General features: G+C 38.1%; 1 protein-coding gene and 1 long non-coding RNA gene across 6 annotated transcripts in view; one reads left to right on the top strand and one right to left on the bottom strand.

Annotated features, from left to right (window-relative positions):
• PTPRO (protein tyrosine phosphatase receptor type O) overlaps positions 1-16,038 on the top strand; it is a 281,730-nt gene that overhangs the window by 176,573 nt on the left and 89,119 nt on the right. For all 3 annotated transcript variants that reach the window (XM_033222766.1, XM_033222763.1, XM_033222765.1), the window contains exons 3-7: positions 748-906; positions 2,943-3,095; positions 5,396-5,839; positions 7,689-7,850; positions 12,340-12,536. In XM_033222766.1, the coding sequence (XP_033078657.1) occupies positions 748-906; positions 2,943-3,095; positions 5,396-5,839; positions 7,689-7,850; positions 12,340-12,536 (1,115 nt within the window). The remainder of the gene's footprint in view (positions 1-747; positions 907-2,942; positions 3,096-5,395; positions 5,840-7,688; positions 7,851-12,339; positions 12,537-16,038) is intronic.
• Positions 1-16,038, bottom strand: part of LOC117090454 — a 94,276-nt gene that overhangs the window by 6,454 nt on the left and 71,784 nt on the right. The window contains exon 4 of one of the 3 annotated variants that reach the window (XR_004440015.1): positions 6,617-7,143. The exons of 1 other annotated variant lie outside the window; for it this stretch is intronic. This is a non-coding gene — a long non-coding RNA (uncharacterized LOC117090454). Of the gene's footprint in view, positions 1-6,616; positions 7,144-11,161; positions 12,485-16,038 lie in introns of those variants that run through there. One more of the 3 variants, XR_004440014.1, reaches the window with a different exon arrangement.

Genomic DNA, 16,038 nt, shown 5'->3' with positions numbered 1-16,038 from the left:
AAAGGTGCAAAATGCATTATTTACAAGAAATTTGCATGACAGTGGGAGGGGAAGGAAATGCAGACATATATCGATAATGGATTTTTAAAAATGAGTATTTTTAAAGTTTTCCAGTGAATGAACTACTCAAGCAAAATAGAAATATTTTCTTTAAACTTCTATAGAAAAAGTGGTTTGAGAAACACCACAAAATATATTTTTTACAACATTGGAGAGTTTAAAATTTTATACTTCATTTGGAAAAACAAGTGCTGTGTTCACACGAAGAAATAAATGATCATATAACTATCATCGGTCTGAGCCAAAATGTATTTTCTGTTACTGGTCTGTTACTAATATCAAATTTCCTTCGCATAAGAAAAAGAAAAATAAACTGGGAATCTGAAGATACAGACTGTCATGTACTTGTTAAATTAGCTTGGACAAGTAATTTAGTCGGTGAGTCATCATTATATTTACCAGTGGGAAGGATATATTAATATTTGCTCTTCCTAGATATCAGGACTGTTGCAAAAGGAAAAATAAATGTAAAAGTTTTTCAACAATCAGAAAGCACTATATAAAATGTACTTTATTAATTACTGCTAAGAGCATTCAATTCATGGGTACTGAGGAGTATAGTGCCCACAGACAGTGAAAATATGTGTGAATTTCTGGTAGGTGTAATCCTTGGTTCATTCAAGTATTGATATCGGTCTTTCTCTCTCCTCTTTCTTTTCCCTTTCTCCATTTGCTTCACTTCTGTAGAACCTCTACCTGTAACCAGTGTTTCCATATATGACTATAAACCTTCTCCTGAAACAGGAGTCCTGTTTGAAATTCATTACCCAGAAAAATATAACGTTTTCACAAGAGTGAACATTAGCTACTGGGAAGGTAAAGACTTCCGGACAATGCTATATAAAGGTAAGCAGCAAAAGGAAGGCTGAATCCATGATGACCCTCACTTTTTACACAGCTTTTCCCAAATGATGTTCTCTCTTACTGCAAAGAGGTTTTATAATTCACTATTTGACCTATAAATGAGCCATTAAAAATAATTATTGACTTATGAAAATCATGCTATGAGGAAACCTAGAACATCTGGTTCATTTCTTGAGAGTCATGTGTCATGTGTACAGCATGAGAAACACTCAAATTATTATCACTTACATGTTACTCTTCCTTAAAGCAGCATATGCCTGGTACAGGAAATAAATTCAGACTTAAGTTTAGAAGCACAAGTAACCATTTCCTTCTGGGTATGATAGATGGGCATTTCCGGGACTGGGAAGCCAGAGGGGTGCCTTTTGCAAAGTTTCACTTGGAGATGATCCAGCATCCTCAAACGCGATGCTGTATGACCAGCTAAATGAATACATTCACATACAAAAATTAGTTTTGCTTTTTTATTCGCTTGATGGGAACCTTGTGGGGAAGGGAGAGAAAAGAGCCCAGGAGAAGTAATACTTCAAATTAGTCAAAGGAACAAAATCAACTTCTCTGGGTAGAAGGGGCTGGAGGGAGAGGGAAGAGAGGGCATTCAGTTTCATTTGGGAGTGAATGCTAGTGAAGGAACTTGAATACTCTCAGGACACATCGGGTCGGGGTGGGAGGTAGGTAATGCTACCAGAGTTGGCTAACTGTAGCTGGAAACATGTATTGGTGGGAAGAGAAAGAGTATTGAAGCACACAGAGCATGACATCCAGAAAAATGTCACTTTGACTTGCTGCTTTTACACACTCATTTCTTCCATGGATTTATTTTTTCTGAGACACTATTTAAAATATAAGCAGTGGGGCTGGGAGTGGTGGCTCACGTCTATAATTCCAGCACTTTGGGAGGCCGAGGTGGGCAGATCACTTGAGTTCAGGAGTTCGAGACTAGCCTGGCCAACATGGTGAAACACTGTCTCTACTAAAATATACCAAAAAACTAGCCGGGTGTTGTGGCGGGTACCTGTAATTCCAGATACTCAGGAGGCTGAGACAGAAGAATTGCTTGAACCCGGGAGGCAGAGGTTGCCATGAGCCAAGATCACACCACTGCACTCCAGCCTGGGCGACAGAGCAAGGTTCCATCTCAAAATGAATGAATGAATGAATGAAATATACGCAGTGAATTTAGTTTTTTTAAACTTTGAAAAAATCAAAGAAACATAAATTCCACAAATTATGTTGTTATTTACAATGAAAACAGATAATCTGCAAATTAACAAATGGAAAGTTGTTTATAGATCATATGCAAATATATTTATGAATGATTAAAAAGCAATTACTGAAACTTTTGTTAATCATAAATTTTAAAATAATTAATATAATCCCATTCTTAAGTCAATTACTTCTTATTACTTCTTCAAACTATTTTTAGATTTCAATTCAATAAGTGGTATTTTTAGTTTTTTCTCTCATTTCTTTTGAGTTGGATTGGATTTTTAGTTTATTGTTATTCTCTGTAAAGTTTTCTAAGTGGAGTCCAAACTTTTATTATTTCTATTTTTGGGCAGGTTCTGTCTTCAAACTGGCAAATAAACCAGTTTTAAATTAGGCTAGTTTTTCTAAATGAAAACTTTTCTTGTAAAATTGCTTTTTTTCAGGTCATAAGGTGGCAAAATACCTTGAATTTTTATCTTAAAGTAAATGGCCAGTGTAAACTTAACGTCTACAATTTCTTTATATTATCTCCTTCAATTAATACATACCCCAAAAGTTCCTATCATAAAAAGTTAACTCCAATTGTGTTCGATTTTCTCAGGAATTTTGTCAGAAAAAGCCCTTCAGGATTGAGTCTAAACATTCAACGTTTCGTCTCTAGCCTTCTACTAACTCTTTATTATTGACCATAACAGTAGTTGAAGGAAATATTATGTGGTGAATGTTTAACCATAATTGTTTCAAACTTTCCAGAAGTGTGTGACATTTAGAAGACCATATTTTTCATGCAATTGATTTTCTCTTCACAGATTTCTTTAAGGGAAAAACAGTATTTAATCACTGGCTGCCAGGAATGTGTTATAGTAATATCACCTTTCAGCTGGTATCTGAGGCAACTTTTAATAAAAGTACCCTTGTTGAGTACAGTGGTGTCAGTCATGAACCCAAACAGCACAGAACTGGTAAGTCTCCTGAAGAATCAAATACAGTGAAAAAATAATTCAGTTATATTTTGCTGTATATTTATTTTTTATCGTAAGAAATATTCTGGTCCAGAGCAAAGAAAGAAAATGCATATGTTTAATAACCTAAAACAGATTTTATATCCATGTAAAAAGAACTGGGCAAAATATTCAATAAGAAAAATCTAAAATACGTCAATGCAATCATAGATTTGTAATCTTTGAATAAAAACTACTATATTATTACCAAAGGTTATAATGAAGTAACTTACCCAGATCTAGTAGACATCAGTTATTACTGACAAGTGGCCCGATGGCAGAAAAAAGAGGGAAGACATTCTAGTACAGTTTATCAGATTATTAAAGGAAAATATTGAAATTCAAATGTATCTCAAACTTGAAGTACTTAATTTTTGTAACACCAATAATATAAAGCACTATTGTAGAATGGATGGATAGATGCATGGATGGATGGAAGAATGAATGGGTAAAATAAGCATATATCTACTAAGTACCCATCACCAATATAAGCAACATCGCATGTGCCTAATGTGCCTGAGTACTCAATAGGAAAGCTGGAGAGGCCATTCTGATAAGCACCAGGAAAGGATTATGATAGATTACGTCTAAGGTCTTGACAATTTGAAATTCTAAGATATCATGATTCTTATTCATTAGTCTAAGACCAGGAAACTATTTCAGCTAAATCACTAACTCACCTAATGTCAACATTTAAGATTCTATTTATGTTTTTCATTATTCAATGTAAGTAGAAAAACATTAATTGAGCACCTTCTACCTGGAATTTGGTCTAAGTACTGAGACATGAAGACAAAGACTGATAAGACAGGATCCTTGTCCTCAAAAAATGGTACTCGTAATACACAAATGGCACTAATACAAGGCAGAATGAGATAAATATTATAAAAGAGGTACAAAGTTATTTAACAGCACAAAGGAGAGAGAAATTTTTATTAGAAGTTCATGGGGCCTAGCGTGGTGGCTCATGCCTGTAATCTCAGCACTTTTGGAGGCTGAGGCAGGTGGATCACCTGAGCTCAGGAGTTTGAGGCCAGCCTAGCCAATATGATGAAACCCCATCTCTGGGGAGTTATACATGATATAAATGATGAATTGATGGGTGCTGACGAGTTGATGGGTGCAGCACACCAACATGGCATAAGTATACATATGTAACAAACCTGCACGTTATGCACATGTACCCTAGAACTTAAAGTATAATAAAAAATAAAAATAAAAAAATAAAAATAAAAATACTAGCCGGTCTTGATGGCTGGTGCCTGTAATCCCAGCTACTCGGGAGGCTGAGGCAGGAGAACCGCTTGAACCCAGGAGGCGGAGGTTGCAGTGAGCCCAGACCATGCCATTGCACTCTAGCCTGAGCAACAGAGAGAGATTCTGAAACCCCGTCTCTACTACAAAATACAAAAAAAACTAGCCGGGCGTGGTGGCGGGCGCCTGTGGTCCCAGCTACTCGGGAGGCTGAGGCAGGAGAATGGCGTAAACCCAGGAGGCGGAGCTTGCAGTGAGCTGAGATCAGGCCACTGCACTCCAGCCTGGGCGACAGAGCGAGACTCCACCTCAATAAAAAAAAAAAAAATTTAAAAAAAGTTCATGGAAGAGGTGATAATTGAACTGCTATTTGAAGGTCAAATAGAAACTGTTATAGGCAGAGACTATGCAGTGTGTCTTTGTAGTTTTCTCCCTGTAAGTGAAGTGTGCTTCCATAATTTATGAACTCATTTTGTGCTTATATGTTTCATTTTAGAGAGATGAGGAGTGAAGCCATATTTCTAACATGTATGTTAACATCTCTAAAGGCAGCACACGCATGCAACTCTCCTAGGTGCAACTATGTCACATGGAGTATTTTCATCTTCATAGCTATAAGTACACTATACTTGTTTTTTCTTTGTAATAAAAATCCAGGAACAGAGATACATTTTTTTGTAAGTGAGATTATGATAAACTGAAAAATATTTACATACTCTGCTTTTAGAAGTGGTTAAATTACCACTTCAACAAGCATAATATTGCAAGTTAATATATTTGAAGTGTGACTAGTGGTGTGTTAACAGGTACACATCATCCACAAAATGTTAGAAGTATGTATATGGAGAAAAACACAGTTTATCTTGACGTAAATTTGTCTGTGTATTAGAAGTAAAATTAAATTCCATTTTTAAAAATCTGCTTTTGTCCCTGACTCATTAAGAAATTAAGTATTCACTCTCATTGAATTAAAAATTACTTGAAAATGAAAATTGTCTCTCTTACAGCCCCTTATCCACCTCAGAACATTTCCGTTCATATCGTAAACTTGAACAAAAACAACTGGGAAGAACAGAGTGGCAATTTCCCAGAGGAATCCTTCATGAGATCACAAGATACAATAGGAAAAGAAAAACTCTTCCATTTTACAGAAGAAACCCCTGAAATTCCCTCGGGCAACACTTCTTCCGGTTGGCCTGATTTTAATAGCAGTGACTATGAAACTACATCTCAGCCATATTGGTGGGACAGTGCATCTGCAACTCCTGAAAGTGAAGATGAATTTGTCAGCGTACTTCCCATGGAATACGAAAATAACAGTACACTCAGTGAGACAGAGAAGTCAACATCAGGCTCTCTCTCCTTTTTCCCTGTGCAAATGATATTGACCTGGTTACCACCCAAACCACCCACTGCTTTTGATGGCTTCCATATTCATATTGAACGAGAAGGTAAAGCAGTAGTAAATCAGAGGAAATAAGCACTGATACAAAGGAAGGGGAATTGAAGTGTTTTTAAATTTGAGTTTAGAAACACTGATCATAGACAGTCAACAGCCAAAGAATAATGATAAAGAAAGGGAAGAATTTAATTGGGTATCCAATGCAGACAGAGCAGAAAACCCAAATGAATAGACTGGATAAGAATCAGAAGGTTTGGGTGATTCACAGGTTGTGAGTACTGCCAACTGTATACATTTTACTGCCTGATATTTCTCGTGTCTCAGAACAATGAGGAAAACATCATATTTGGAAATATTTTGAATGAAAGATCTAACTATCCCAGAATATTACAGCATATCCTAGAGAAATTTTCTGTTTTCTCATATGCAAATTTTTAAACATGGCAGCAAAGTAATACTTATGAACACTTTACTACTTTCCTCAAGAATATGAGGCTTGTGTCCTGCTAACCAGCTACTCTTGTTCCCTTTAGGGTGTGTCCCTCTGGAACAAGCACCACAGTTTTCCAAAGAGAAGCTGATAGTAAAATGGAAAATACACAGCTACTGACATTTCCATATAGCTACTATATTACATTTTGCATTGACTAACTCAGCATCTGAGATTCATCTTTATATTTTAGCCCACTAACTTAGGAAAGTAGAGCCATGACTTCCAGCAAGTTTGGGTCATGATACCTACCTCAATTGTTGTTTGGTAGATTTTTATGGTTATTTGTTGTTTGTTTAGTTTTTACAGTAATATACTTCATTTTCCATTTTCCAGTCTAGAAGTTTGAGTGGCAGAGGTTATAATTTGTAAAAATTTGAAGTTACAATGATAAGGCTATTTTTAGAGTGAGAGTTTAAGGCCCATGTAGTCTCATATACTGACATATTGTTTACTCCTATTTTACTTAATAGCATGAGATACAACAAAAATCTGTGGATTCTTCTATACAAGATGATACAGCATTCAACCATAACCAAATAACACCTAAAATGAAAATTCTTAATTATTTGAGTCAAAAGTCATTTTATTGGAATTGCCTACATTTTTTTAAAGTTTCCCTAATCATCTTTTATTTTTCTGTTCCTAAATATGTTCCCATGGCAAATAGGATCTTGTCATTACAAAAATTTTTTACTGCCTGTTCTCATGGAGGTTCTATTTTGCATTTATCTGACTACAGTGTCTTCTTTTGAAGGCTGCTGTAGTCACCAACTGATGATAATGACTTCAAATGAAGTAATAAGCAGCAGAGGATGGATGGACTGTGATGCATTGTGAAATAATTCTTTCTTTAAGAAGATCTGAAAGCAAATGGATGAAGGAAAAATATTACCATGATTATTATTTTTAAATTTTACTTTAAGTTCTGGGGTACATCAGAAAATAGATCTTTAAAAATGAGATGTATTTTAAATAAACATTAAAGCACTTCTGAATGGTTAATACTACCACAAAGAACTTACAAGATATTTGATGCTGGTTATTTTTTAGCCCTTACCTCGTGATGAGGAAGCCAACAATTGTTATCTTTTCCTGACTATCTACTTCTGTTGTGTAAACATAATTTTGTTGGGTAGGAGTACATAAAGATGCACAGTGTAGACCCATCCTTAGTTTTATTGATTTGAATGCCGTATTTGAGTTTTGTTATTTGGAAGGTTGTAAAAATACTGAACTCTTACTTATATTCTTTAATAGTTCCTTTAGTTTAGAGGTGTAACTGAACTTGACAAAAGGAGGGAACATTTAAAATACCTAATTTTTTTTTTCATTAATTGACTTGTCTATACCCAGGGCCTTTCCAGGTGTCAATTCATATATCTTTTCTTTTCTATATATGATTTAGAGAACTTTACTGAATATTTGATGGTGGATGAAGAAGCACATGAATTTGTCGCAGAACTGAAGGAACCTGGGAAATATAAGTTATCTGTGACAACCTTTAGTTCCTCAGGATCTTGTGAAAGTCGAAAAAGTCAGTCAGCAAAATCACTCAGCTTTTATATCAGTAAGTAACAAAGAGATCATTTTACACTTACTGGGGAGCTAGAACAAGGGAACTGGTGAGATTATTGATGCTCAGATGTCAACTATTCACAAACCTTAGAGATGCAGAGAAGTCTTCAAGATCAGGAGAGGCTGAGATCCACAAGCTTTGGACAGCAGAGGAAATATATGCATATTTAATAGTAGCAATCCTATCCATGGGTTTAACTTAAGGATTCTTTTCACTACTGTGATAATTGAATATTTATTAAACTGACCTTCCACATTAGCCATAACCAACCCTCCAAGGACGTGGACATATAGTTTGGGAAATACAACATTTGCTTGAGGCCATAATGAAATGACATTATAGGACTGTGAAAAATCTCGTTAGAGTATTGAGCTCGTGAAGCTCAAAAGAAAGACAAAGATTCAAGTACACCCAGGTGGTCTCCATAAAATTGGTGGAAAAAGCCATAGCTGGAGCAATCTAAAAGCCCCAATGTCAAGTCCTAGGGTGGCCTCTACCAATTCCATAAGAGTAACAGCACAGCAAAAGTTAGCCTCTGAAGGTTGCACAAACAGTACCTGCCTCTATAACGTGTTTAGCTAAACTGACTATGTTTACTGGAAGTATAGAGGTCAAAAATCAGCAACCTACCCTATCAGGAGTTACATGTGCCTCCAATCAGTAGAAAGAAAAACCAGAAGGCAAAGAATAAAAATTGCTTTCAGAAAAGGATAACCACCACATATCCTATTGCCATATGGAACGGCAAAATACCACCTTTCGTTCAAGAATGGATGAGAGCAAAAGAGGAGCTCAGTTTATGCAGCAGCTTAAAAATGTTAAAACTTTCCCATATAATATTTTTACTAAAAGAAAAACCAAAAATATCACCTCTGGCAAAAGAAAGGCCTTAAAGATCTATCAGATGCATAGAAAATGTATTCCCAACTGCCTTGTGTGTCTTTCAAGTGTTAGAGACCTTGGATATGTGATTACTTAAGAAAGAGAACAAAGTTGAGGATTTCATTCTTTCCATAAGACTAAAAACGCCTCACTGACCAAATAGTCTCTTTCTGCACCAGTACAGATCCACCACACATGTGAACAGCCTCCATGAAAACTCTGCAACAATTCTGGTCTTTCTGACTTTTCTCTTCTCTGAATTCCTATTCTGTCTCATAGTACACAGCACAAAACACAGAACTTATTAGTGTGTGGTATTTTTCTAGATTTATTTTAGGTGCATCTTGCTTCTCATGTCAAATTGTAAAATCCTAGGCTGGAGTTATACCGTTTGCGTATTTATTCATTCTCTTGTACATTCAAGAAATATTTATGGAACCACTTGTATCTTTCATGCGCTCTGCTCTATTCTTAGAGTATCTAAAGTGACTAGTGCCATTGAGGATATGTCGGAACTGCTCAAAAATGTGATAACTTTAAAGAGATGCATCTTAATATTTATCTAGAAAAATACAGGCTACCAGAAGTTTTGTTTTTTCTCTGTTGCTAAAAGAATGACTTTTTCAGTGCTTAGGAGATTCTGTCCTGTGGTAATGAGTTATTCAGATGTACTGCATGTACTTCTTTGGTTTAAAAAATGGATATCGCATATATAAATACACCTAACTGGGTAAATGAGCAACAAAGTAGGGTGGCTCACGTTTGCTCAGCATAATGTAGTCACACACCAGCTAAAGTATATTTGCAGCCCATTTTTCCTGACCAAACTGTTTCACATATTCTGGTGTTGAGCTGTTACATTACAATTTATTATATGTTTATGTTGTTGCATTATAATTTACATGTATGTAGCTTTGAAGGCCTTCCCAGAGATGAGAATTCAGGTAGGAATTTGCACTAGTCTGCCAATAGCCTTATGAAGAGAACACTTTCATTACCCCCATTTTTCACATTAAAAAACAAACTGAATCGCAGAAAGTTCAGTGACTTCCCCAAGTGTCAAAATTAAGATTAGAACTCAGGAATATTTGATAACAAAATCCATTTTCATTTAGCCTGCAATGACCCAATTCCTCGGGTTGATTATCAGGTCAGTCATAAGGTAAAACTATTAAATAACTGAATTTGATTTGCTTCCTTCAACCTTTGCCCTCTGTGCCCCCACGACACCAGTACTCTTCAGAACAGTAGCAACACTTCGCGTTTATGTAGTTCACTAATACATATGATCTCATTTGATCCCAACAGCAACTTTATGAGGTAAATTAATCAGATTGTCACAAAGCGCTAACTCAGGAGACAGGAGGGCTGGGTTGGGTCACAAGCACTTACTAGCTCTGTGACTTCAGGCAGCTTGTTTATATCTCTGGGCCTCAGTTTCCTCATCAGCAAACGTATTAGTCCGTTTTCACACTGCTATAAAGAACTACTTGAGACTGAGTAATTTATAAAGGAAAGAGGTTTAATTGACTCACAGTTCAGCATGGCAGGGAGGTCTCAGGAAACTTACAATCATGGCAGAAGGCAAAGGGGAAGCAAGAACCTTCTTCACAGGGTGGCAGGACAGAGAGAGAGAGCAGGGGAAACTGCCACTTTTAAACCATCAGATATCGTGAGAACTCCCTCATTCTCTTGAGAACAGCATGGGGGAAACCGCCTCCATGATCTAATTACCTCCCAGCAGGTCCCTCCCTCGATAAGTGGGGATTACAATTCGAGATGACATTGGGTGGGGACAGAGCCACACCATATCAGCAAAATAAGGCAGTGGGTCTCTAAAGTTCTGCACTATTCTAAAATTCCATGATTTATCCATTTAACAGATGCAATGACTGAGATTCAGAGACATTAACTCATTTGTCCAAAGTTGCACCACTAATAAGGACCAAACTGAGTCTTAGTGCAATTATCCTGTCTCCAAATTTTTACTATTTCGTAGTGCTCCAGGAAGTCTCACGCAGGGTTGAGAGCATGGATTTTGGAATCAGACTTCCTGTGTGTGAAACCTAGTTCGACTTACCCTCTCTCTGCCTCAGTTTTCGCATCTGACAAGTGAGATTTAATAAAAGTACTTATCTCATTGGCTTGTTATAAAAGTTAAAGGGGCCAGGCACGGTGGCTCACACCTGTAACCCCAGCACTTTGGGACGCCAAGGTAGGCGGATCACCTGAGGTCAGGAGTTCGAGACTAGCCTGGCCAACATGGTGAAACCCTCTCTCTACTAAAAGTACAAATATGAGCCAGGCGTGGTGGCGGGCACCTGTAATCCCAGCTACTCGGGAGGCTGAGGCAGGAGAATCGCTTGAACCCAGTAGGTGGAGGTTGCAGTGAGCCAAGATAAGGCTGCGCTCCAGCCTGGGTGACAGAGTGACACTCCATCTCAAAATAAATAAACAAATAAGTAAATAAATATAAGTTAAAGGAATGAAATACATAACACATATAAACTTGAAGTTTACATGCTAAAAAGCAGTTTATATGCTGAAAAGCAGTTTATATGTGAGCATCCGTGTTTCGAGCTCAACCACTACTGTGATGTCCTAGACATCTTCCCAAGAGAACTACGGTAGCATCCTTGTGTCTGTGGTGTCACTGACCTGCCAGGAACAAATATATAAATATATAATGGATTCCATATCTCTTTACTATAATTAATATCATTTTTTATTATCATTTCCCTTGCACCATTTACACCGAACCTTAGTCTGTCCTCCCCAATAGAGCCACTTGCTCCTTTTCCTCTCCTGGGTCTCAGCCTAGGAATATAGTATTAAATTAAGGAGCTGAGATATGCATCCTAAGCAAATAAATGGAAGTTTCATATTTGCATTTCAGCAGGGAATTTCTGTAGATAATAATCACCTTAACATGTCTTGAGTCCTTACTAGGTGTCAGTCACTGTGTTAAGAACCACTTTATGAACATAAGAGAACAAAGCTAAGGATGGGCACTTCTATGGAGATATTTTATGGTAACGATCCTGTTGTATTCCTCAAATTATCACCCAGGTTTCAGCCAGCTTCTTTAATGGAGCCAGCCTGTTGCGTGTTTCTTCTCTAATAGAGTCACAGCCTGCCTTTTTGTTCTCACTGTTGCCAAATTCAAACGTTTTCACATGATAGTAGTCTAGGCTGATTTGGATCTCGAAGTAATTATTCCTAGAGAACAAAGATCCTAGTAGCAAAGGAATTATAAGCCCTGATGAAATGCCACACTGCCACGCTCACTCTTTGTTAAAAGAGAAGTAAATTTTCTCTGGTGAAGAATTTACCAGAATACTCTTACATGCACATGACGATTGAAGTGGCGCTTTCGTTTCTGCTGTTATTGCTGAGGCTGCTATTTAGATCAAGTTGAGGTCAAGGGGTAGAGGGTTGCAGCTGGGCAGAGGACCTGAAGAGTTGCCAGTCTGACCACCCATCTTACTTTGAATCTCATTGTAAGGGCGAAAAGAAAACATGATTTTTTAAACCAGAATCTCTTATCTTAATCAGTACAATGTGCAGCCTCCCCTGTGTTCCAATTTGAAATGTGCAGGTCCTTCAGGAGAGTGGATTGAAGAACTGACCGAGAAGCCCCAGCACGTGAGTGTCCACGTTTTAAGCTCAACCACTGCCTTGATGTCCTGGACATCTTCCCAAGAGAACTACAACAGCACCATTGTGTCTGTGGTGTCGCTGACCTGCCAGAAACAAAAGGAAAGCCAGAGGCTTGAAAAACAGTACTGCACTCAGGTAAAGGAGAGAAAATGAGGATGGGCTCACCAGTCCCACCTAAGCACAGCCTTATAGGGCAATGCCACGGAGGCAATTGCAGGAAGCCATGCTGAGGTCTGCTGGGATGGGTGTGTTGTATGAGTGTTCCCAAGAGCCAGAGGGGCCAGAAATGAGTGGGAATGGCTTTTCCATGGCACTGTCATCTCCCTTCCTCTTCATAGGAGGGCCGTGTTCCTTTCTCTTTCATTCCTTATTCAAGAGAATTTGCTGAGCACCTATGATGTGCCAGGTACTAAGAGAGATGTTAGAAATTTTTAAACATCCTGCTCTTGCAGAGCTTATAATCTAGTGAGAACAATACATAAGTGAACCTATAATGACTGCACTGTATAGAATAAGGCCTCAGCTTAAAATGAATGATGAGAGTCCAGAGGAGTTCACAGAAGAAGGAGCTGAGCATGAGTAACATGGATGAAGGGGAAAGAGGATTTGGAAACTGGTTGGAGAAAACATCGCAGAGGAGACAACCAAGCAGAGGGTTGGAGGGTTTTTTGTTTGTTTGTTTTACTTTTTTCCATTCCTTTAATTTTCATTTTTACTGTAAAAGTAACACATTATTGTTAAAAAAAAAAAAAAAACTTAAAAATGTAAAGAATATACAGTAGGCTGGGCACGGTGGCTCACGTCTGTAATCCCAGCACTTTGGGAGGCCAAGGCGGGTGGATCACCTGAGGTCAGGAGTTCAAGACCAGCCTGGCCAACATGGTGAAACCTCGTCTCCACTAAAAATACAAAAATTAGCCAGGCGTGGTGGCACGTGCCTGTAATCCCAGCTGCTAGGGGAAGTTGAGGCAGGAGAATCGCTTGAACCTGGGAGGTAGGGGTTGCAGTGAGCTGAGATGTCGCCACTGCACTCCAGCCTGGGCAACAAAGCGAGACTCGGTCTCGAAAATAAATAAATAAATAAATAATATAAAGTAAAAAACTACCCCCTCACCAGTCACAACTGAAAAGAGCTTTGAAGAATATATAGGAGTCAGCTGTGCACAGAGGCGAGCGAGGGGCAGGCAGAGACAGTGTGCAACTCAGTAGTCCTGTGAGTGGTTAGCAGAAGGAATGCACATGCCAGACCAATCCTTAGTAAAACTGTGCGACTGGAGCCGAGTGGACCTTGCTCTCAGATGCCCTGAGAACCTGCGGCCCAGTCCTATTTTTCTAAATTCTGGCCTTATGTTTTTACATGGTCAAATTTGGTGGTTCTTGGTGTCTTACAAACATATTTTCTTCCCTAAAGGCAAAAGGAAAAAAATAGTTATCAATTCATGTGGAGTACATTGGAAATGTAATGTGCAGAAAAGATGTTTGCTGTATGAGAGCTATTTGGGATGTTTCCATTCCTCCTAGGAAAATTAAGCATTTAATGAAATTCAAACAATGATAAATTGTGAATTGATAAGATGAATTCAGGAATCGTGTTCTTTGAAGCACTAGAAAGCCATAGAATGCTGAGATAAGCCCTTACTTGAAAATGAGGCGTCCCTTGAGTTGAATTAAATTAAGGAATAAATACGCTAAACCGATTAACTAGTAATCACAGTTCATTGTGTAACTTATTAGCTTCCTTTCCTGAGCGTACCCAAGATGACTGACTCATTACATTGACAGAAAAACGTGTTTTCCCCTACAGACCTTGACCTAGAACTCAACTGCTTCAGGGTAGATTTCTCCCCTTGCCCTACCTAATGTACACATTATATATCTTTCACATAAGATTACAAAGGTTAAAGGAAGAGATAGATATTGTAAATTATCAATGAGCCAGAAAAGACTAGTCCAAATGTACTTTTACAATATCTTCTCAAAATGCAAATAGGAAAACAGAACATGAAATGTCCTATTCAGCATTATAAGCAGGAAGACTAATATTTAAAGGGGAGAGCAGAAATGAGACCACCATGCTAGGCATCATCTCAATTACCACAAGAACTTTTTGAGATTTGTATAATATCATACCACAATAGTCCATTATGCCACTAAATAAATGTGTAGAAAAGCACCAATGGAAAGATCACAGAAAGTGGAAATAAGACCATCTCAGACTCAAAGGAACCTACACTATCATCTAGTTCAACCCTATTATTTAAGAGTCTATCATATACAGGTGCAGTGGCTGCTGTAATCCCAGCACTTTCGGAAGCTAAGGTGGGCAGATCACTTGAGCTCAGAAGTTCAAGACTAGCCTGGGCAACATAGAGAAACCCTGTCTCCACGAAAAAAAAAAAATTATCTATCATATACTTATTTCGACTACTATGCTTTCTAGTACATTTTTCTCCTTATTCCTTTAGCTGAGGAGGAATAGAATAGAACTGGTATCCAGTTGGAGAGACATTGGACTCAACTAAATTATCAGGAATGAGGACTAAGACAGTCAGGAAAAATATTGGGATGCTAAATGAATGGAAATTAAGGGGGAGTGGAGTGTGAAATTATTTTGTAAAAAATAAAACACATTACTTAACATGCAGAATGCAGAGGCATTCCACTTTTCCTCCTCCAACACACACCCAAGGAGGTCCAGGCTAAATAAAAAGGCATGGAGAAACATAGAAGTGTAAATATAGGTTAGTAGCTCAGTAAATATTCAGAAATTGGGGAGGATGGAAACTAGTGTTTATAACTTACTACCAAGTCAGGTAATCTGTAATCCAATTACCCTTTTGTCATTTTTAAAATAATATGATGTATGTGCCCATAGCTACTTCTTATTCTTGTTTGTTTGTTTCTTTGTATGTTTTTTATGAGACGGAGTCTCGCTCTGTTGCCAGGCTGGAGTGTGGAGTGCAAAGTCAGGATCTCGGCTCACTGCAACCTCTGCCTCCTGGGTTCACGCGATTCTCCTGCCTCAGCCTCCCAATTAGCTGGGACTACAGGTGCGCACCACCACGCCCAGCTAATTTTTGTATTTTTAGTTGAGACGGGGTTTCACCATGTTGACCAGGATGTTCTCGATCTCTTGACCTCATGATCCACCCACCTCGGCCTTCCAAAGTGGTGGGATTACAGGCGTGAGCCACCGTGGCCGGTTATAATGGCATATTTAAACAGCTATGATTCCAGATAGTCATTTGAATAGTTAGAATCAACTATTACCTAAAATATTATCAAAAGAAAGGAACCTTAACATTACCCTGAAACAATCTATGCTCCTTATGTCCTTTATTATTCTAAACATTCTAAATAGGCAAAATGGGTTATTAATGAGCTAGGTCAGCATTTACACTTATAGTCAGATGTCTACAATGTGTTAAGTTTAAATGGAGCAATTTTTTTGTTTTTTGGGGGGGGGTTTTTGAGATGGAGTCTTGCTCTGTCACCTAGGCTCGAGTGTAGCGGCATAATCTCGGCTCACTGCAACCTCCACCTCCCAGTTGCAAGCGATTCTCTTGCCTCAGCCTCCCAAGGAGCTGGAACTACAGAAGTGAGCCACCACGCCTCGCTAATTTTTGTGTTTTTAGTA

Source organism: Trachypithecus francoisi, unplaced genomic scaffold, assembly GCF_009764315.1.
Source record: "Trachypithecus francoisi isolate TF-2019V2 unplaced genomic scaffold, Tfra_2.0 Lachesis_group11, whole genome shotgun sequence".
NCBI lineage: Eukaryota > Metazoa > Chordata > Mammalia > Primates > Cercopithecidae > Trachypithecus > Trachypithecus francoisi.
The sequence above is the reverse complement of the archived record's forward strand: the minus strand, read 5'-3'. Positions and strand labels throughout refer to the sequence as shown.